Source organism: Rhizophagus irregularis, chromosome 10 (genome assembly GCF_026210795.1).
Source record: "Rhizophagus irregularis chromosome 10, complete sequence".
Taxonomy (NCBI): domain Eukaryota; kingdom Fungi; phylum Glomeromycota; class Glomeromycetes; order Glomerales; family Glomeraceae; genus Rhizophagus; species Rhizophagus irregularis.
Genome location: NC_089438.1, coordinates 3,194,005 through 3,215,890, shown reverse-complemented (window position 1 = coordinate 3,215,890; position 21,886 = coordinate 3,194,005). Strand labels below are relative to the sequence as shown.

Genomic DNA, 21,886 nt, shown 5'->3' with positions numbered 1-21,886 from the left:
AAAAAAGTAGATCCGTCAAATTTAATAAAATTTTTGGAATCTTAAAGATATAATTTCCAAATATTCTTTGGTAGTGAAATATGCATATAACGGTATATCAAAAACTTATTTACAGTAATTAAGCATTTTAATGAACTTGGATGGAATAATAAAGTTGCACTTATATGATAATAAATTACAATATAAGTTTATTTTTTGTAAAGTTAAACCAACGTAAAATTCCGCCAATTGAATTTGGTATTTGAATGTCAGTATTTTTGAGCCCATCATTTATATTTTACTTTTTAATATTATTTTTTTTTATTTTTTAAACTTTATCAGTTTTACATACCGTTTAGAACTTGCATAAAATATCTCGGGTATTTTACAAAATACTTAATTTAAAAATTAAATAATATGCAAGGGTATGCCGGGCATTATATGAAGGGGTACAGTATAATATTGATCAGAATTAAGCTTAGGTTACCAGAATTGAGAGGGTATTGATCGAGAGTAAAGTTTTTACTATTTACCAAAGAGAATATTTGATGATTTTCTTTTTATCAACCCTATAAAAAATTTTCATTTATTGGAATTTTCCCAGAAAATTTTTTATAGGCAATGTACTCAACTTCATTTCATTCGATAAAGTCATTCTCTTTTATTTGAGCTTGTCGACCTCTCTTGTCAACACTTCTACCTTATAACCAAAACTTTATCATTGGCATTAAACAAATATTTATTTGCTTCGGAAACAATGAATCTGGCGTAAAAGTGTGTTTGATATTTCTGTTGTCCGCGTTTTGGATATTTAGTTCATTTTGGTTGTTTATTTTTATCACATTTACATGGCTCTTATTGTGAAAACTCAACACAATATAAACATTTTGACACGAATAACATGTGCCTGGAAGATATTTGCAATTAAGTTCCGTCATTTGAATAATTTTTATAATAAACGCGAAATTTATTTCAACTTCTTTTTTGCGTAGTGTTTACTATTAAAATTGTCAGCACTAAATTAGGGAAATGACAGAACCGGCGAAACACAGATAATTTTGCTAATAGTGATTTTTGGTACTTGAGATAATTACAAATCACCTGATCACACTAATTTGGAAACGGCGATAAACTATGTATTTTTTTTAGCATATGTTTAAATAAAAATACTTTTATTAATAAAATTATCATTAGTTTTTTCAACCAGGTGAATTTGCCTGGGATGATTCTTACCCTAATGAATTTTAGCGTTAAGATCATTCTTATATTATATTATATAATGTCATAATTTTATGTAGTAATTTATTGATAAGATATAAAATGTGAAAATAATTATTTAAATTACAAACTAAGAATTTTGAAAGAAATCTCTTCTTTACTACTCTAGTCTTAGTGTTTAAATAATTTATAATAACGAGAAATATCTCAGATATAATAATTTTGTTGTTATTTAGGAAGTTCCAATTCATTTTGTTCTTCTGAATGAAGATTTAGATTATTATATATCTCATCTTTACCTACAAAGTAAAATTAGAATTAAAATCCAATATAAAAATAAGGTGTTATTAATTTAAGTTAAATAATTTTACACACCATAAAAGTTATAATCTCATTTTTCTTTGCTTTTTTTACTTTTTTTTCGCGTTGTTTTAACGCATGCGGTAACACAAATGATTTTTCCTTTTTTATCATTTTGAATACCTAAAAATAATTATCCGTTATATAAATTATGTTTATTAATAATGAATGATTAAATTAACATAACAATTATTATTTACTTACCATCCTTTGGATTTCTTTTTAATATTTTGAATAACTTTTTACAACCAACTAAATAATTTAATATAATTAGTATTTATATATATTTTTTATTACTTTATAGGATAAAATAAACTTTATCATTAATTAAATTACCTTTAAATATGCTACATAATTTTGGTGTATTCTTCTTATTCTTCTGATCATTCAATTTATCAAAATCATCAACTAAAAAAAGTTAAGATAGTTAAATAAAATATTTTATTTTATATAAATCCAATTTATACTTACTATTATCAGGAATATTAAAATCAATTGATTTACTATAAAATGCTATAAAATTTATTTTTAAAAAATAATTGACTATTTAATAATTTATAAACAGTAAATAAATTTCATACCTTCTAATTCTTCTATTAATTTAAATAAAAAAAATAATAATAAACAATTTATTAAATTATTGATCCTTATTTTAAACATTTAAGAAGTAAATAATATATTACCTTCTGTTGCATTTTTTGGTTCAGGAAGATTTTCAAATTGAAAAACTTTACTTGTACTATTTGTATAACTTTCATAACTTTCTAGACTATTAACATTACTATTTATTTTTAAATTATTATTTTCTTCGGGTCGATCATCTGATTCACTATGATAGAATAGATTAAGTTTATCTATTTCATTTAAAAATGTTCCAATATCAGGTCGTTTTGATGGATCAGCATTCCAACATTGTCTCATTAAATTTTTATATTCTAAAGGAGTTCCTGATACAATTTTTGGTCTTATACCATTAACAATATACATTGCAAGATCATAATTATGTTCATAATTAATAAATGGTGGTTGTCCAGATGAAATTTCCCACATAAGCATTGCAATACTATAAATATCAGACTTAAAAGTCTGTTCTTTTCTAATAATAACCTCAGGTGCTATATAAGGAAGATTTCCGTATATACTTTTTAATGGTATATCTGCAGGTCCACAAAATCCAAGATCGCTAATACGGAATGCATTACCAAAATTATATAATATATTTCCAGAATGCAAATCTCTATGAATCGCATTTTCTTCATGAATTTTCGCAAGTGCATCACTTATATCAGTAATAATTTGAATTCTTTCTTTCCATGTAAGCTTATTATGATTTTGATGTAAATATTTTCTTAAATCTGTATTCATTTCATTCATTACAAGCATATAATTTCCATTTGATGGTTCTTGTGTTAACCCATAACATTGGACAACACCTGCCCATTTATTACTTATAGTTAAATGTGATTTGGCCTGTAAAAAAATTTCATTAATAACTTAATATAATATTAAAAAACTTTATAAATATTTTGAATTACAAACCTCTCCAACCCAATTTCTATTTGCATTTTCAACGTTTTCTAATCTTTTAAGTATTACTTCTTGTCTCCCAAATCTTTTTAATTGTTGTTCTTTAGAATTCCATCCAGTAAAGTGACCATAAATCCAAACTGCCGTATAAATCTCAGAACATCCACCTTTTGTTAGATATTTAATATTTTCCAAATTATTATATGGAATCCATTCTATTATCCTATTTGGTTTTAATGTTTTCATTTGACATTCTTGTATCAAATTATTAATATTTTTATTTCCAGGTGCCCAATTTAAAAAATTGGATTTTAAATATTTTCGAACACAACATTCACAATATAATGTAGCTAAACATTCTTGTTCACAACTTTCACAGGTTCTTTTTATTCCATCATTAAGAGCAATTTTAAAACTATCATAAACTCTAGTTATTATTGTTATTGCTTCATATTTTTCATTTTCTGTAAGTAAATCGTTAGCAAGAAGTATTCGTTGAAAAAATTCAAATTGTTTGTGTATATCATTGTAAATATTATAATCTATTAATGCAAATGCTTTATTAATTGCAGCATTAACTGATAGATTTTGACTATAAGACATAATGAAATATATTATAAAGGTTTATAATTCTTTTTAAAAAAAAGTTAATTTTGAAAAGAAAGTGTATCTAATTATATTAATTGCATAATGCAGAACGATAAAATGCATTGTATGGTACTACCTAAATCGGATGATGCATTTTGTCGTAAAAATCACTTATATCATTGGCTATCTTAAAAAATAAGGACAAGACTATCAGTTTCATGTGAATGATAATAATGAGGTTAAATATAACCTAAGAAAGGCAGAAAAACTGTGAATCAGTAAATATGCATATATCTTGTCCAACTCAATTACTCATTGATCATTGTTTTAACTGTTTGATCATCTTATTTAACTGCATGACATGTGATGATCATTCATGCCAAATGGTTATTTGATTGTCCCAGCCACATTAATTAATTATTTGTTTATCGTTTACCGAAAAAAATTCCCTTCTTTATTTTTTCCCCTTTTATATTTTTTACATTTAAAGTTTTGTTAATATAAATATTTTTATTTTTCAACAGTTCGGAATTTCGGGTATAGAATAATATTGTCATGACTCATGAAGCTGTAGAAATTTCATAAAAACGTACTTTTGTACTGTAAGATTTCATTATGTCATTTCAGCACTTTGATCAAACTAAACAGGCGAAAAACACCTAAGGAAAGTTGTATATAAAGGTATGAAAATATTTACATATTAATTTTCGTTTACCTAGCTTTTTACTTTCAGGGTGTAACTTAAATACTTTAGTCAAAGAAAATAAACAAAAAATTTAATAGTTATTCTGCAGATTATTAAAGTTTTGTAATCTCGGGAGGCTAGCTTATATATAATAACTGATAACATCAAAACGGCGTTATTTTTAGTAATAATTTAAGTGTTATTGCAATATAACATTTAATACATTAATAGAAAGTTATTATTAATATAAACATACTTTTTATTCTTTTTAACATTTAAAGCATATGTAAATATAGAGAATTTTTTATTTTTTTTATTTTTTTATCTTTTTTTAATAAAAAAATATTTTCTCCAAGAAAATGTTGTGTGGCTAATGATGATTATTTATGAACCAATCATAATTATAAAAAGAGGGTCATTCAAATGATTACTGTGCCATCAATTATTGTGTGTATTCTTTACGAAAACTTTACTAATTTTTTATATTCGTGTATTTGGTATTATAACGTCTTGTCTATAACTCATTAATACAATGTATAGCGATAACAATTGTGCATTGGTCAATTGATGTTAAATAAGCATACTATCACTTCTACGCATTATAACTTAATAAATTTTCTTATCACTCTTATATTACTCAATATTGCAAAACTTGGCTATATATATCGTTTGATTTAAAAATGCAAAGACCCTAAGAGTATATAAGTATATTCATATGTCAATGGAATATGGAAAGCCGTCCTTGACAAAAGGTTGATATCCAGACATCATGTTGGATAATGTCTAGACATCATGTTTGATATATGTAGAATAATGTTTGTACATCATTCAACATGATGCTCAAGCATCAACCGACATGATGTCTTAGACATCATGTTACCAAATATAGTAAATTTTATTTTGTGTAACTCATAAATATACTATATTTGGTAATTTGATCAGCATGATGTCTAGACATCATGTCGGTTGATGTCTTTCACATCATGTTAAATAATGTACAAACATCATCCTACATATATCAAACATGATGTCTAGACATACCATCATGATGTCTAAACATTATATTTCATGATGTTTGGACATCAACCTTTTGTCAAGGACGGCTTTCCATAATGGAAACCTAATATTAAAAAGGCTAACAAAAAAAGTGAACCCAAAATTAGAAAATCGGGAGCACCAATAGAATTAGGAGTTGATTATGGCAAGCCGAGTTGGACATAATTATCAGACATTGTGCGATAAAATATCAAGCATGGCTTGACAAAATGTCACCCCGTGTCTGACATTTTACCTGTTTATGCTTGATTTTCATCTGTCCCGTGCTTGATATTTATCTGTACGTGCTTGATATTTTTATCTGTTCATGCTTGATGTTTATCTATCACGTGCTTGATATTTTTATCTGTTCATGCTTGATGTTTATCTGTACGTGCTTGATGTTTTATCTGTACGTGCTTGATGTTTTATTTGTACGTGTTTGATGTTTATCTGTACATGCTTGATATTTATCTGTACGTGCTTGATGTTTTTATCTGTACGTGCTTGATGTTTTTATCTGACCATGCTTGACATTTTTATCCGTCCGTGCTTTATGTTTTTATCCATTTGTGCTTGATATTTTTGTCCGTCTGTGCTTGATGTTTTTGTCCAACTGTATTTGATTTAATCCAACTATGCTCAATAATTTTATCTTTGTCAAAAATTAGTTTCTTTGTCAGCACAGGGTTGATATTTTGTTGGTCACATGTTTTAAGTTTAGCATAGTTTTAAAAAATTTTTTTTTTTTTTATTGGCTTTTTTTTATAAACAAATTTTGTAGAGAATTTTTATTTTTAATATAGGCAAAGGCTTAGTTTGATAGAATTTCTTTGGGAATTTTTTTAATAAGATTTTTTTTGATAAAAAATTTCGTTAGAAAATTTTTTTTCATTGATAGGAACATTTCTGAGTTTTTTTTTTGATGATAATTTCGTTAAAAACTTTTATTTGATAGAAATTTTATTGGAGAATTTTTTTTTTGATAAGATTTTTTTTTTGATATGTACTTAACAATTTTTTTTGATAGGAGAGATTTTTTTTTTGATAAAGAATTAATTGAGAATTTTTTTTTTTTTTGCAGAAAATTATTTGAAGAATTTTTTTAATAGGGAAGATTTTTTTTTGATAGATAATTTCGTTACTAGAAAATTTTTTTAACAAGTGAAATTTTTTTTTGATAGAGAATTTCGTTAAGAATTTTTTTTAATAGGAGGGAGTTTTCCTTGATAAAGAATTCTTTTGGGAATTTTTTTTAATAGGTGAAAGTATTTTTTGACGGAGAATTTTATTAGAGAATTTTTTTTTTTTTGATAGATCATTTCGTTAATAATTTTTTTAACAGGAGATTTTTTTTTTTGATAGAAAATTTTGGTAAAGAATTTTTTTTTTAATAGGAGGGAAGTTTTTTTTTGATAGAAATTCTTTTGAGAACTTTTTTTAATAGGTAAAGAATCTTTGAATTTTTTTTTTAATAGGGAAAATGTATTTTTTGATGGAAGATTTTCGTTAGAAATTTTTCTTAATCAGGGATATTTTTTTTGATTGAGAATTTCATTAGAGAATTGTTGGTTGAAAAGTTTTTTTATTTTTTTGATGGAGAATTTTGTTAGAAAATAGTTTTTTTTTTAATAAGGGTATCGAGAATTTTGGCTTGAAATTTTTTTTTTAATAAAGAATTTCATTAGAGATCTTTTTTTATAAAATTAAAAAATTACTAAATTACATTAATAAGATTAAGATAAAATTAAAAAAAAACTATGATAGAATCCTTAATAGCAGTAAATTAAGCAAATTTTATATACTAGTAAAGCTCCGCATGAGCCGACATAAATTAAAAAGTTAATAATGTTAACTTTAAGAAAAGTATATAGCAGAAATTTGTTTGAAGTGTTTCTTCTTTTTATCATTAATTGGAAACATTTTTGAAAATCTACTATTTTAAATACTTTTAATATATAAATAAAAATTGGGATTGCCTGGGCGATCATCGCCTGGGTTATTTTTTTCAAATATATATGTACTATCTAATTTTTGATCGGTTATTATTAAAAAGATATTTTTTAAAAAAAATTTTTTGCAAATATATTTATTCAAAATATCTTATTTAATTAAATTTTATTTACAAATATTAAAATTTAAGTCACATTTACGATTTTAAAGAAAAAAATCACCATATTTATTTTTATTGAAGTGTACAAATAAAAGAAACAATAACAAGAAATAAAAAAGATAAGTAAATTACAATGATCAAGGAAAAAGATGCTAATAAAAAAATAAAATAACAATGGAGTAATGGAAAGTAATAGAAGATGAAAGGGAATAAAAGAGTAATGAGAAGTGATAGGAAACAAAAAGGAGAAATAGGACATGATGAGAGACGAAAAGGAGTGATGGGAGACGAAAAGAAGTGATTGGAGACAAAGAGGAGTGATGGGAGATAAAAAAAAAGTGATGGGAAGATTAAGAGGAGTGATGGGAGACAAAAGGAAGTGATGAAAGACGAAGAGGAGTGATGGGAGACGAAAAGAAGTGATGGGAGACGAAGAGGAGTGATGGGTGACGAAGAGGAGTGATGGGAGATAAAAAGGAGTGATGGGAGACGAAAAGAAGTGATGGGAAGATTAAGAGGAGTGATGGGAGACGAAAAGAAGTGATGGGAAGATTAAGAGGAGTGATAGGAGACGAAAAGAAGTGATGGGAAGATTAAGAGGAGTGATAGGAGACGAAAGGGAGCGATGGGAGACAAAAAAGAGTGATGGGAGACGAAAAGGAGTGATAGGAGACGAAGAGGCGTGATGGGAGACGAAAAGAAGCAATGGGAGACGAAAAGGAGTGATGGGAGACGAAAAGGAGCGATGGAAGATTAAAAGAAGTTATGGGATGACGAAGAGGAGTAAAAATTTATTAAAATTGTAAAATTTAATAAAAAATTTCCAATAAATTTTCAATCAATTTTTTATAAAAAAAAAGATTCCTAATGAAATTCTTTATTAAATAAAAAATTTCAAGCCAAAATTCTCAATACCCTTATTAAAAAAAAACTATTTTCAATAAAATTTTCTATTGAGACTTCTAACAAAATTCTCCATCAAAAAAATAAAAAAACTTTTCAACCAACAATTCTCTAATGAAATTCTCAATCAAAAAAAAATATCCCTGATTAAGAAAAATTTCTAACGAAAATCTTCCATCAAAAAATACATTTTCCCTATTAAAAAAAAATTCAAAGATTCTTACCTATTTAAAAAAGTTCTCAAAAGAATTTCTATCAAAAAAAAACTTCCCTCCTATTAAAAAAAAAATTCTAAAAAAAAATTCTTTACCGAAATTTTCTATCAAAAAAAAAATCTCCTGTTAAAAAAATTATTAACGAAATGATCTATCAAAAAAAAAAATCTTACCTATTAAAAAGAAAATTCTATGTTGAAAATTTCTATCAAAAAAAAAAAAAAATTCTCTAATAAAATTCTCCGTCAAAAATACTTTCACCTATTAAAAAAAATTCCAAAAGAATTCTTTATCAAGGAAAACTCCCTCAGTCCTATTAAAAAAAAATTCTAACGAAATTCTCTATCAAAAAAAATCTCACTAGTTAAAAAAATTTTCTAGTAACGAAATTATCTATCAAAAAAAAAAATCTTCCCTATTAAAAAAATTCTTCAAATAATTTTCTACAAAAAAAAAAAAATTTTCAATTAATTCTCTATCAAAAAAAAAAATCTCTCCTGTTAAAAAAAATTGTTCCAACAAATTAAGTATATGTCAAAAAAAAAATCTTATTAAAAAAAAATTCTCCAATAAAATTTCTATCAAATAAAAGTTTTTAACGAAATTATCATCAAAAAAAAAAAACTCAGAAATGTCCCTATCAATGAAAAAAATTTTCTAACGAAATTTTTTATCAAAAAAAATCTTATTAAAAATTCCCAAAGAAATTCTACCAAACAAAGCCTTTGCCTATATTAAAAATAAAAATTCTCTACAAAATTTGTTTATAAAAAAAAGCCAATAAAAAAAAAATTTTTTTTAAAACTACGCTAAACTTAAAAACATGTGACCAACAAAATATCAACCCTGTGCTGACAAAGAAACTAATTTTTGACAAAGATAAAATTATCGAGTATAGTTGGATTAAATCAAACACAGTTGGACAAAAACATCAAGCACAGACGGACAAAAATATCAAGCACAGATGGATAAAAATATAAAGCACGGACGGATAAAAATGTCAAGCATGGTCGGATAAAACCATCAAGCACGTACAGATAAAACCATCAAGCACGTACAGATAAATATCAAGCACGTACAGATAAATATCAAGCACGTACAGATAAACATCAAGCACGGTACAGATAAAACATCAAGCACGTACAGATAAAACATCAAGCACGTACAGATAAACATCAAGCATGAACAGATAAACATCAAGCATGAACAGATAAAAATATCAAGCACGTGATAGATAAACATCAAGCATGAACAGATAAAAATATCAAACACGTACAGATAAATATCAAGCACGGACAGATGAATATCAAGCATGAACAGGTAAAATGTCAGGCACGGTGTAACATTTTGTCAATCCATGCTTGATTTTTCACCCGCCCAATGCCTGATAGTTTAGTCCAGCTCGGCTTGCCATAGTTGATGAGGTGATTGTTGTGGTACATAATATTCGGGAAAAATTTAACCGGAAAGAGCCGCAGCGATCATCACGTGGATCTATGATCACATGAATTATTATCTGTTATACGTAATGGTACGCGAGAAATTTTTACAATAACTGTATGAAGGATTTGGCTTCTGGGGGACTATTATTTTTTAGAGCGTTCTATATGGATGGATTAAGGGAAATATAAAATAAATTAATATTAGTCAAATATTATAGTATAAAGTAATTACTGTGCAATATATTTTCCAAATTTAAAAATCAATAACTAATTGGATGCATCTTATGTAGAAAAATATTTTGATAGAAAAATCATGAAAAATAAAGCAATATTGACGCAAATATAACAGTTTAAATACTTTTGATGAAAATCAAACTTGTGTAACGTGGCATTTTTTTAGATATTTCGTTAACTATCATAGTTATCAAAATTTGATAATTTCCAAATTTATCTGAATTATCATATCAATATCACTGTAACGATTTTATGAAACTATCATCTATCAAAAGTCAAAAGAATATCGATCCGAAATTCTTCCGAATAATATTCAAATTTCAAATTACAACTAAATACGCATTTAGAATCTAAAAGATGATTTTTTAAAGATTAAATTTGAAGAAAAAATTATCGTTAGAAAATTGTGAAAAATTAAATAATAAAAATGATAAAATTAGATTATATATTTAAAATTCTGATGAATGTGATGACGTTAACAAAACCAAGGATACGTTCAAATACTTTATTTAATCCATACAAAGATATATTATACGCATTATCATGGAAAATGTATTAAATATGAGGATAAATTTAAATCATAATAAATTAAGACTATAAAATTGTATTGCAAGCTTTTAAGAAAATCGATTATAGTAACAAATGGAGTTCAATTTGTAGTGTTATCTTTGGAGAGTATGTGCGCTTCCTTTTCAAAATCAAGAACCTGAGTTCTACATCCGGTCGAGTGGCAAAGAGAGTTCTTAATACATTGTGGGCGCACTCTACCAGAAAAAGAGAACGCACAAGATTCTCTCGACAAATCAATCTGGCCCTTTTGCATTTCTAGAGAACTAAGTTCTCAACTCGATCATAGCAATACGTATGAATTGGTAAGCATAATTTCGGAAAAGGATGTTTACCTGAAGCGAAATTAATTGATGACAATAATATTATTATATTAACGATCATTGATGACATTGCCATAGAAATTACTTTACCTTTACCAATTCATGATAGTTTTAAATTAAATGGGTGGTTCTAAGTTTAGCAGGTAATAAGTTGAGTCTTTTGAAAATTGAAATATGGTGTTGAATTATTAACATTTGCAATTAAAAAATATAATTTAGAATTGATAAAGAATATCTACAATAATTGTATGAATTATTCTTAAGAACAGTAGAATATTTTTGAGCATTATTACATCTACAATGCAAGGTATATTGAGAGATATTCATTAATTATACTTACGGTATAGAGGATGATGATTTTATCACTTTTCAAAATCAATACCCTCGTAATACAGATGAGGATGGTAATTTCAAGATCCTCCACAAATGGTTAATTTATTTCGAAGTATGGTTATCAACGAAGGAGAAATCAAAGCCAACAGGTAAACCAAATGTTACTTTTATAGTTCCTTTTACAAATATACTATGTACAGTATATACCCTCAACTTTCTCTAAAAAAACACTCCCTTATTACTTTCTCTATAAGAAAACTCTCTCCATACTACTTTCCATAAAAAAAAACTCAAGTTATCAGACTTTTGTTTGTCGAAAATAATTCTGAAGAATCGGATAACACAAGCAATTCTAAAGAATCAAGTAACACGTCACAAAAATGGTTGTATTACCATATATATTGTTTCAATTAATAACCAAAGTAAAAGTCACAATAAAAAAATCTTAGTTTTGAAATCCTTATATGGCAAATTTCAAGTGGATATCAACCATTCCGACAATATTGTCTTGTCATAATGATAAAAGGGAAAAGAAAAAATGTTAAAGGTACACTTATTGAGTATACTGTATGTACAAGTAACATTTAAATAATGTGTACATTAAAAATATGATACCATGAATGAAGAAAATGGTGAAGGATACAAGGAAGATATCAACAAAATAAATAATACTGAGAATTGTTCAAATCTTTGTATATGGGCAAGAAGGAATATGAAAGAAAAGAGAACTGGATTTTGAAGATGTTTTGCAAGTTCACACAAAGGAACTAAGAAAAATGAATACGGACACGACCTCCCAGATTAAACTTTGAAATCAGTATAGCACAAAAAATTTTAGAAATATTCAAAATGTATGTTGTAGAAATATTTGATATCTGCAGAGTTTTCTACTGTATAACTGTCTAAATGTTTCTTGTATAATGATTGATATTTTATATTCTTATAAAATATCTAATAAAGAAACGCGTGTATATATTAATAAAAATAAAAAAATTTTCATCTAAAAAAAAATGAAAATATTTTCTTTGAAAAAAATAAATTCTGACGTTTCTGATATTAAACTGTCAAACAAGAAAAAAAAAGAATGAATAATTGCAAAATTTTTTGGAGAAAAAATCTATTTATATATTAACTTTTGATTTAAAAAATAAAAGAACGATTTTCTTTTTATTTAGTATATAAAAAATTTTCAAAGTATGTTGAATAAAACAAAAATGGCAATATTAAGAAAGCAAATAATTATAATCTTGTTGTGAAGATGATGTAGAAATTATAAGTGAAGGTTTAGTTTCAGTTGTGGTTTTATTGGTAGTTGTTTTTATTGATAAAAAATTATCATAAGGTGGAGGAAGTTCTTCATCTTATAAGCTGTTAAGGATATCTTTTAAATCAAGTAAATTTTCCATTTTATTTCTTGAAAAATACTTGTCTTTGAATGTTTCCGGAACATTTGAGAAAAATTTGTGATAATCTGGTAACAAATAACCCATTAAGCTCATGTTAGGAAAGTGAGTTATTGTGTTTCCATTATATCCAAATCGAATATATTCTATTTGCTATATGAATCAATAAATAAGATTATATTTTGAAAGGAAATTAATCGAATAAGTAAATAGGAACATACCATTTCAATGGAATTTATTTCAATTGAAAGTTGAAAAATTTTTATTGAAGTCTGATATTCTATCCAACCTAACCCCTCAAGTTTGGATACATCTTTATGTTTTAAAATATAATCTTCTCGATAATTCTATAGTTAAGTTAATATTAATTTAAAATTAAATCAAATAATAGAGGTTTTAATTAATTAACTTACGCTATTGGGTATAAATTTTATAAAGCAATCCTTAGATAATATTTTTTTAAGATTCATTTTACAAACGAGATAATTATTAAAATAATAATAATCTAGTATAGGCAGTTTCAAATGAAGATTTTCATTTTTAGAAGACATTACCAGCCCTGATAAACTTTAATTTTAAAATTATGATTAATTGACAATTTGAATTAAATTATTATTATGAGTAGACTTTACCTGCTTATATCACTTTCTTGAAATTGACAAAGTTCATTATTCAAATTTGTAAGATTTGAAACAAAATATACTTCATGCTCTAATGAGTTTAAGATATTAATTATCATTAACTTAACTAGAAGATAATAAATGATTTGAATATTTTCTTACTTTTATACATATATTTACTAAATTCATCGACAATTCCAAATTTGGTAAAATCATTTTTGTTAATTTCACAAACTTCATATAAATATGACCAAAAATCTGGATAATCTTGTATAAAATAACCAATAAATGCAAATCCATTATAATTTAAAACTGGGTTTGCTTTACTATACTCTTTTAATTCAATATAAATTTTGCATTCAATAAAATGTAGTAAATTATTTTCATAAATATTATAACTATTGAGAAATTTTGTTAAAATATTGTTCAAATCTTTAGAACTATTTTTATTTAGTAAGTATTCTAGGTGAAATAACTGAATCTTCGCTAAAATATTATCAGAAATCAATAATTCTGCACACTTTTTAAATGATACTTTAGCATTGTTATTATCATTCTTTGTATAATATGTTAAACATTTAAGATAATATGCTGAACTATTTAATGGATCTAATTGTATGATTTTATCAAGATCTGATAGTACTTTATCATATTCCCCAATAATATAGTATGTAATAGCTCTCCTATTCAAGTTATGAATGTTTTCTGGATCTATAATATAAGCTTTTGTAAAGTATGATATAGCTTTTTTATATTGTGTCATATTATATAAAATTTCTCCATAATAACATAAAACCAAAAAATCCTCCTTATTGATATTTAATAACTTATCTAATAAATTTAAAGTATTTAAATAATCTCCTTCTTTTTCATAACTGTATGCACAATTTTTAAGGCATAAATAATTATTTGGATCATTTTTTAATGCAATATTATAATTTTCTATATCTCCATTATAATTAATTAATAAATAACTATTTCCGAGTAATATATATAAGTTATTTATTTTTGATTTATATTTCAATGATTTTTTTAGATTATCTATTGCTTCATCATATTTATTTTGTCTAAAAAATATTTCTCCACAAATAAAATAAGCAACTGGTCTTTTGGGATTTAAATCAATAGCTTCTTTTAAAAATAAGTGTGCTTGTTCGTAATTGTTAAGACATCTATAAATATACGATAAAATACATCTTAAAGAATAACTTTTAGGAAAAAAATTTATAAATTCTTTGCATAAAGATTCAGCTTTTTCATAATTTTTTTCATTTATTTCTTTTATAATATTTTGATATGTTGGATGTTGTTTTTTTGTAATTCTTGAAAGTATTGGGGATAATATTTTTGAATTTAATTTAACAATTGAATTCATAAATTTCTTTTTTTTAGTTAATATGAGTTCAACTTCCGGATTATCTGAATCATCACTATCATATAATTGATCAGAATTTTCCAATTCAATTGAAGGTAAAATATGTCCAGATTCAAAAAATTTTGTATATAAATTTTTATAAATTGAATTTTGTGGTAAATATCTAATATCGTTATCTTCAATTTTTTCCCGACAATTAGGACATATTTTTTGCTTTAATTTTTTTAAATTGCTTAATGCTAACATATGTTGGCATTTTAAAACACATAATTGATCTGTTGGTTCACTACTAATTGGACAAGTAATTTCATCTGCTATAACATCTAAAATGTTAGAATTTGATATTTGTTCTTTCTTTAAATATGAATTTTGATTTGAGTTTTTTCCTTTTCCCTCTTTTTCTTTTCCAGTATTATTACTTAGAATTTTTAAATCTTCAAGATATTTCTCTTTAACAAAAGTTAATAAATTTTGAAAATTTTCTAAAGAACCTTCTAAATTATTTTCACTTAATTTTTGCATGTATTGATCAAAATCAATTTCAATCATTGAAAACATTTTATTATCAATATTATATAAATGTAATAATAATTCAATAGATTTAAACTGAATAAAACTGCTTGGTGCTTTATTAAGTGATTCAATTGCTAAATAATAACAAAGACCATATGTTGCTATTCGAGATGATCTTTGGATAAGATTTTGTACAAGATCTAATATTCCAAACCACAAAGTATGTGGTAATGCTATAGGTTCATTTCTAGCAAGTTCATTTAGAAAACCTCCAGCATTTTTCAAAGCTTTAGCGACTTTATTTGATACTTCATCAAATTTTGTTTGAGAATCTAAAATAGATTTGTCCATAGAATCAACCATTCTCTTTCCAAAAAACTCTAAATATATTCCATTAATACCAACTCTCCAAATTTTTTACTTATAATTTTTTCAGAACTTCCAGACCAAATGAAAAGATTGTGTTGAATTATTAACATAATTCTCCAATCTATATAATAAGATGCTACTGGATATTTAAAACTTAAACTTTGACGTATTTGAGTAAGTATTGATAAGATTGAACAATCATTTGGAAGATTGACTCCCGCTATTGTCAGAATTCCTGGTGTAATATTCAATGCAGTCTTAAGCAAGTCTCTAATTCTTCGTATAATTTCTTGAAACCAAGTTTCATCATCACGTAAACTATGAAGAGTATCTCGTAAATGGATTAATAAAAAATCAATATTATAATTACGCTTTTTAATCGCAATTTGATAATTATTTTGTTGATTGAATTGATTAAAACGTGATCTAAAATTATTATCAAGACCTATTTCGATAACCTGAGTTGTTTTACGATGAATTTCTGCAAATTTTGCCAAAGAATTATAAACTTTATCTCGAAGTTCTTTACTAAGTACTATTGGTGAAAAACATATCCGTTCTAAAACAGTAACCAAAATTCTTAAATGTAATTCCAATCTAGCTACACTTTCTTTTGAATAATGCCTAAAAGAAGTATCAACTAAAGCTTCTAATGAATTTTCTAAAACTTGTGACGAAAACTCATTTTGTAAATTCTCAAAAAGTAATTTAAGTGCATACAAATAACTTGATTTAGTTAGATTTTTTAAAAATTCTTCTACTTTGTCATCTGGAGTAATGAATCCATCCTCTTCTAATTTAAGAAGGATACGATTGTTGGACATATTTTCATACAGAATCGTTTTATATGAAACAGGGTCGTTATTTTCTAAGCTACCAGAAGCAGTATTGGTAGATGAATTTCTACTCTGTTATTATATAAAGTTAGTTTTAATGATATGCACTCAATTAATTAAATTTTATATTGTTTAAAAAATAATTTACCTGACTTGAACTTCCTTCCATATTTTTTATTACAAAAAGAAGTAATAAAAAATTTTATTATATCGACAGAATTAAGTAAAAATGTATGTAATGAATTTGTACTCATTCAAGAGTGTACTAGTGTACTACTATTTAATGAAAATTTGGGCGTAAATTCTAAGTGCTGATCAGTGCGATTTCATTGGATATTCTTTTCTTTCTCTTTTTTTAGTACTTTATTTGCTAGAGAAAAAAAAAATTCTTTTCCCGCAGACATACAATTTGTAAATACCAAGAATGTAAATTCTATAATCTATATTAACTTTACTATTTATGCTAACTAGGATATTGTAAACTTTATTTATCGTTCCTCTAATTTTTCTAAGTTACAAGTTACTAGTAGCTAGAAGTATTGATAAAATAATTTCCACTCTATATTATATAAAATAAGTTTTCACGATTTGCAATTAATTTTAATATTGCTTAAAATATTAATTTACCTAACTTGAACTTCCTTCCATATTTTTTTTATTACAAGGAAATATTAATTCTATATCAATCAAAATGTATGTAGCACGATAACGTGCATTTGTACTTCCAACATTTCATTCAGAAAAATGCACCAACATCCGATTCAAATGTAAAAGCTTGTAATTTATGCAAATTCTAAACGCTGATCAGCATGATTTATTCTCGAGTAATCATTGGATATTATTTTTCATTTATTAATAAATAAAACATAAATTCGAATAATATGGTAATTAGAAAATTTGGTAATTGAACGAGTGAAATATTTATAGGTGAATTTATTGAAAAAAAGCGATTAATAACTTAATTGACAATGTAATATTAAAAAAAAATCGAAGATTTACATAAAATTGTTAATAAAATAAAAAATGAGAAAATCTCTTGAGGAATTAAAATTATAGTGATTTGTTATCGCTCAGATTAGAATTTGAGGCGATTAATTTATTTTTATTTGTTAAGTCCGGGGTGGGTACACAAGTGTGACTAAATGAGCCAATCTCAATTTTTGAGCAACGGACATCTTTGTAAAGCTCATCTTGTAAGTTATATTAATAAATATTAATAACGTTTCCATTTATTTTATTTTTATTTTTATTTTATCAAATGTTCCCGTGACTCTTTATTTATTAATTATTTCGCGTAATTATAAAAACATAATTAAGGTTAAGGCCACTCACCCGTCCTGTAGATGCGAACATTTTTATAAAATAAAGTATGAAACACAAACTTTACTCAATCTTCAAACCAAGTTAGTATTAGTTATTATTAGCAAATTCACCAGATTTTGATTTCACATACGTTTCATAAAATAAAGAAAATAAAGTCATTTGACCACACTTAATAAAAATCTATCTTGACGGTAATGATTCAAAATTAAATTTCATGGGTCTTTAGCCCTGTTTATGTATTTTTTATGATCAGACTATTAACAAAGTTAAAAAAAAATATTTTTTCTTTTTGGTCGTATGTGTTTGTTTATTTGATAAATAATTGGCCAATCAAATTTTAAAAATAAATCACGTGATAAGGTGCGTTCGAGCAGTATCGTTAATGAAAAAAAAAAATGAAATAACTGCTACTGTGCTAGGGATTGGAATCGATAATCGAGTCAAAATCGAATCTCATTTGTTGAAGAAAAAAATTGAAATTAAGCAAAAAAATTAATTTAGCATTGCATCCAAAATTAAAGTGCATGATTTAAAATATTTTCAAAAAAGAAAAATTGAGCCTTCAAAATGATGAAATGATCGGCAAATGATCGGCAATGATGTTATAGAATTTACAGCTGGGTATTAGTAACGATATATTATTTCTTAGTAGATTTTACAATTTTAATTCAGAATTTATATATTTACTGATCATGGAATTAATTATCAAAGCTTATCTTTTAAGGAACAAAAAATCGAATCTACAAAGATTCGATAATCGATTCCCATCCCTATACTGTGCTGTATATTTTAAATAGACATTATTACATAGTAATTTATACTTATAATTAATATGCATGAAACTATCCTTATTCATATTATCTGTTATTATTTTTTCTGTTAACAATAATAAATTGTTAAATTATTATTTTAGTTATTATCAATAAGTCAATATGATTACTCGCCCAAAATGAGTAGTCAGATACAGGTCTTAAAAAAATTGATGAAAGCAATTAATTATAAAAGAAAATAAAATAAAATAAAAAAGTACATGTGCAACGCCTTTTACTTTAATTATCAACTGTCGTTTCTATGTATGATGCCATGATTGTTAAATAGTTTTCTCAATTCTGATTTCGTAATACTTTAAAGAGAATTTCAGTAATTTTAGATCTTACTTTTGATAAAATTTCTTCATCATTTAAAGTCTAGTTGAAATGGAAACTAGCGGTTAAAAAAATTTTGTACTTACTGCTATGGATGGGGACGACTCGGTTTCGGTTTCACGAACCGAAACGAGTCTGACCGAACTGAATTTGCGAAACCGACTCCTGTGTCATAACACATACAAAATTGGATAGGTTAAATCGGAAAAGCTTTTTTTCTATATCATACTCCATTCTAATTCACGTTCTAATGTCTTAGTTTTTTGGGATCATGACATTTTCGGAGACAAAAATTCAATATATTGTTAGTCTAGTATTAGCCATTGGGTTCATAAACAAAAAATCAAATTTAATCACATTCAAGTAATGCAATTATGTGCTGTATTGAGTAATGCGCAAGTTATACAGAGATTACGTAATCAATTACATTGTAGGTATTTTTATTAACATATAAATTTTCACTGATATTATGAGCGAGATATATATGTTAGTGAACGCAATCAAATTTTTCGTTATTGTAATGAGATGTTTATCTTGTGGATCTAAAAGAAAAAGAAAAATAGTTATAAAAAAGAAAGTAAAAAAAAGAGCCGTTGCACCCGTAGTACAAACTTCAAATTCAGTAATAGTCCCATTCGCCTACACCCCATGCCACATTCTTAGGTTCATCCAGTCTATTCTCAAAATAATTTCCGAGTGACCATAATAAAAAATTAATATGATCCCAATCAAATATGCGACCGTAACAGTCAAGAAAAAGCATTCCGTAGTCACGTTCCTCAACAATGATGATGTAATTAAAGCAAAACTCTTTAATACACTCCATACCATCAGTAAGATCAGTAATTTCTAATTCTTCACTTTCACTCAAGATATTATGATAAACAGAAGTTGCCGATGACGGTCATAGATCTTTTCGACTAACATGAATGAACTATTACGTGCATCTGATGAATTATATGGTCCATTACCTTCTGGCATATTATACATGGGGGTACGGCTTGCAATTTTTTGCGTAAGGAAACACAAGATGACATGGCGTCGTCGGTTCCCTGTTGTCCATGTACTAGTACAGTCCCCCAGCGATGGTTATTCTTCTTTTGTTAGAACAACATTCAAACGACCACTGCAACGCTGGTTTTCCACTGGACCGACGCCTCTTTTACCAGGTAAATAAAAAATCCAATTTCCATTATATTATCATAATTGAAATTTACATTTATCATGTCATAATCATCACCAAAACCATATTTTAATTCTTTATATTTATCATGGCAATTGTGATATTCGCGTTCGCGCATACGATGTATGAAATCATTTTATTCTAATTTATTGATGTTTTTTTTTAAACTTCAATGATACTGAATTTACTTATTATATTTAGGTTTGTGCTTGCTCAGAAATGCCACGAATATTAAGACTAAAGATTCTACATTTGATTCTTGGGCTGTTGATTTATATACTTTTATTGCTAGTATATTCCTTGTAATCGTTTTACAAAATATGTTGGTTACTTATAAGCTTTTTTTTGGCAATTTAGTATTTAATAATTTTGATTGCTTATCTTTTAGTGGAGTATATGAAGAAGCAACGGCTAATAGATTGATAGTACAATAAATAAGCTGGTTTGAAAATTATTATTAATATTTGCGTTTATTATAAATTTTCACTACATTCTGGATCGGTTTATCTTTTTTGTATATGTGTATATGTTTACATGTTTCACATTTTTTCGCATATCTCAAATTTCAAACAAAAGATCATGAAAATTAATTCAAATGTAAATTATTATTTAATTATAAAAAACCTAATTGTCATAATTTTTTAAAAATTGTAACAAAAAACAAAAGTAAAATGACGAACACACTGCGCATATTAATTATTTCTAGTTTGTTATTGTCCTACAAAATTAAAGAGCACCGATGTATGGGTAACACGACAGGTCTCTTACCTTGTTTACTTTCGTCTGTCATAGAATTATACTGTGAGAAAGGAATAAACGGATAATCAGCAGAAAATTACCTACAAAAAAAGCACCGATGTATGAGTAACACGGGTCACTGTAACGATTAATTAGCAAAAGGGAATTTATAATAGTCTATCAAGAAAACGAATAGGAATTAAGGAATTTAACGTCACCCTTATTAGGGACCGCCAATCAGATACAACCACCCCACTTAACATACTTTCCTCCAACCTCCATTAAAATATGCGTATGAGGATCCTTATCATGGTCCTGCCATGTAAGAGAAGATTTTGCGGCACCCTCATTATAATTTAACCATTAAATTATAATAATTCGGTATCCTGAGATGACGCATGTGTTAACAGTAAGGAACAGGTCTCTTACCTTGTTTACCATAGAATTATACTGTGAGAAAGGGATAAACGGATAATCAGCAGAAAATTATCTACAAAAAAAGCACCGATGTATGAGTAACACAGGTCACTGTAACGATTAATTAGCAAAAGGAAATTCATAATAGTCTATCAAGAAAACGAATAGGAATTAAGGAATTTAACGTCACCCTTATTAGGGACCGCCAATCAGATACAACCACCCCACTTAACATACTTTCCTCCAACCTCCATTAAAATATGCGTATGAGGATCCTTATCATGGTCCTGCCATGTAAGAGAAGATTTTGCGGCACCCTCATTACAATTTAACCATTAAATTATAATAATTCGGTATCCTGAGATGACGCATGTGTTAACAGTAAGGAACAGGTCTCTCACCTTGTTTTACTTTCACCTTTATCAAATCACGTAAAGGAAAT

The 21,886-nt window shown here is 26.2% G+C and overlaps 3 protein-coding genes across 3 annotated transcripts; 1 reads left to right on the top strand and 2 right to left on the bottom strand.

Moving 5' to 3' along the window:
* Nucleotides 1-1,588: 1,588 nt before the first annotated feature.
* OCT59_002195 (uncharacterized protein) lies at nt 1,589-2,217 on the bottom strand (the record flags this gene model as incomplete). Its single annotated transcript, XM_025331290.2, has 5 exons — nt 1,589-1,680; nt 1,762-1,809; nt 1,894-1,965; nt 2,029-2,070; nt 2,139-2,217. 5 exons carry the CDS (start codon nt 2,215-2,217, stop codon nt 1,589-1,591), a joined length of 333 nt encoding a protein of 110 aa, XP_025189896.2.
* Nucleotides 2,218-12,745: 10,528 nt separating this feature from the next.
* Nucleotides 12,746-16,807, bottom strand: OCT59_002194 (uncharacterized protein; the record flags this gene model as incomplete). The annotated part of the gene is made up of 8 exons (XM_066144332.1): nt 12,746-12,882; nt 13,009-13,078; nt 13,147-13,272; nt 13,339-13,492; nt 13,558-13,636; nt 13,708-15,765; nt 15,855-16,710; nt 16,787-16,807. 8 exons carry the CDS (start codon nt 16,805-16,807, stop codon nt 12,746-12,748), a joined length of 3,501 nt encoding a protein of 1,166 aa, XP_065995503.1.
* Nucleotides 16,808-20,031: 3,224 nt separating this feature from the next.
* On the top strand, nt 20,032-20,723 carry OCT59_002193 (uncharacterized protein; the record flags this gene model as incomplete). The annotated part of the gene is made up of 2 exons (XM_066144331.1): nt 20,032-20,275; nt 20,491-20,723. The coding sequence occupies 2 exons, from the start codon at nt 20,032-20,034 to the stop codon at nt 20,721-20,723; spliced, it is 477 nt and encodes a 158-aa protein (XP_065995502.1).
* Nucleotides 20,724-21,886: the final 1,163 nt, after the last annotated feature.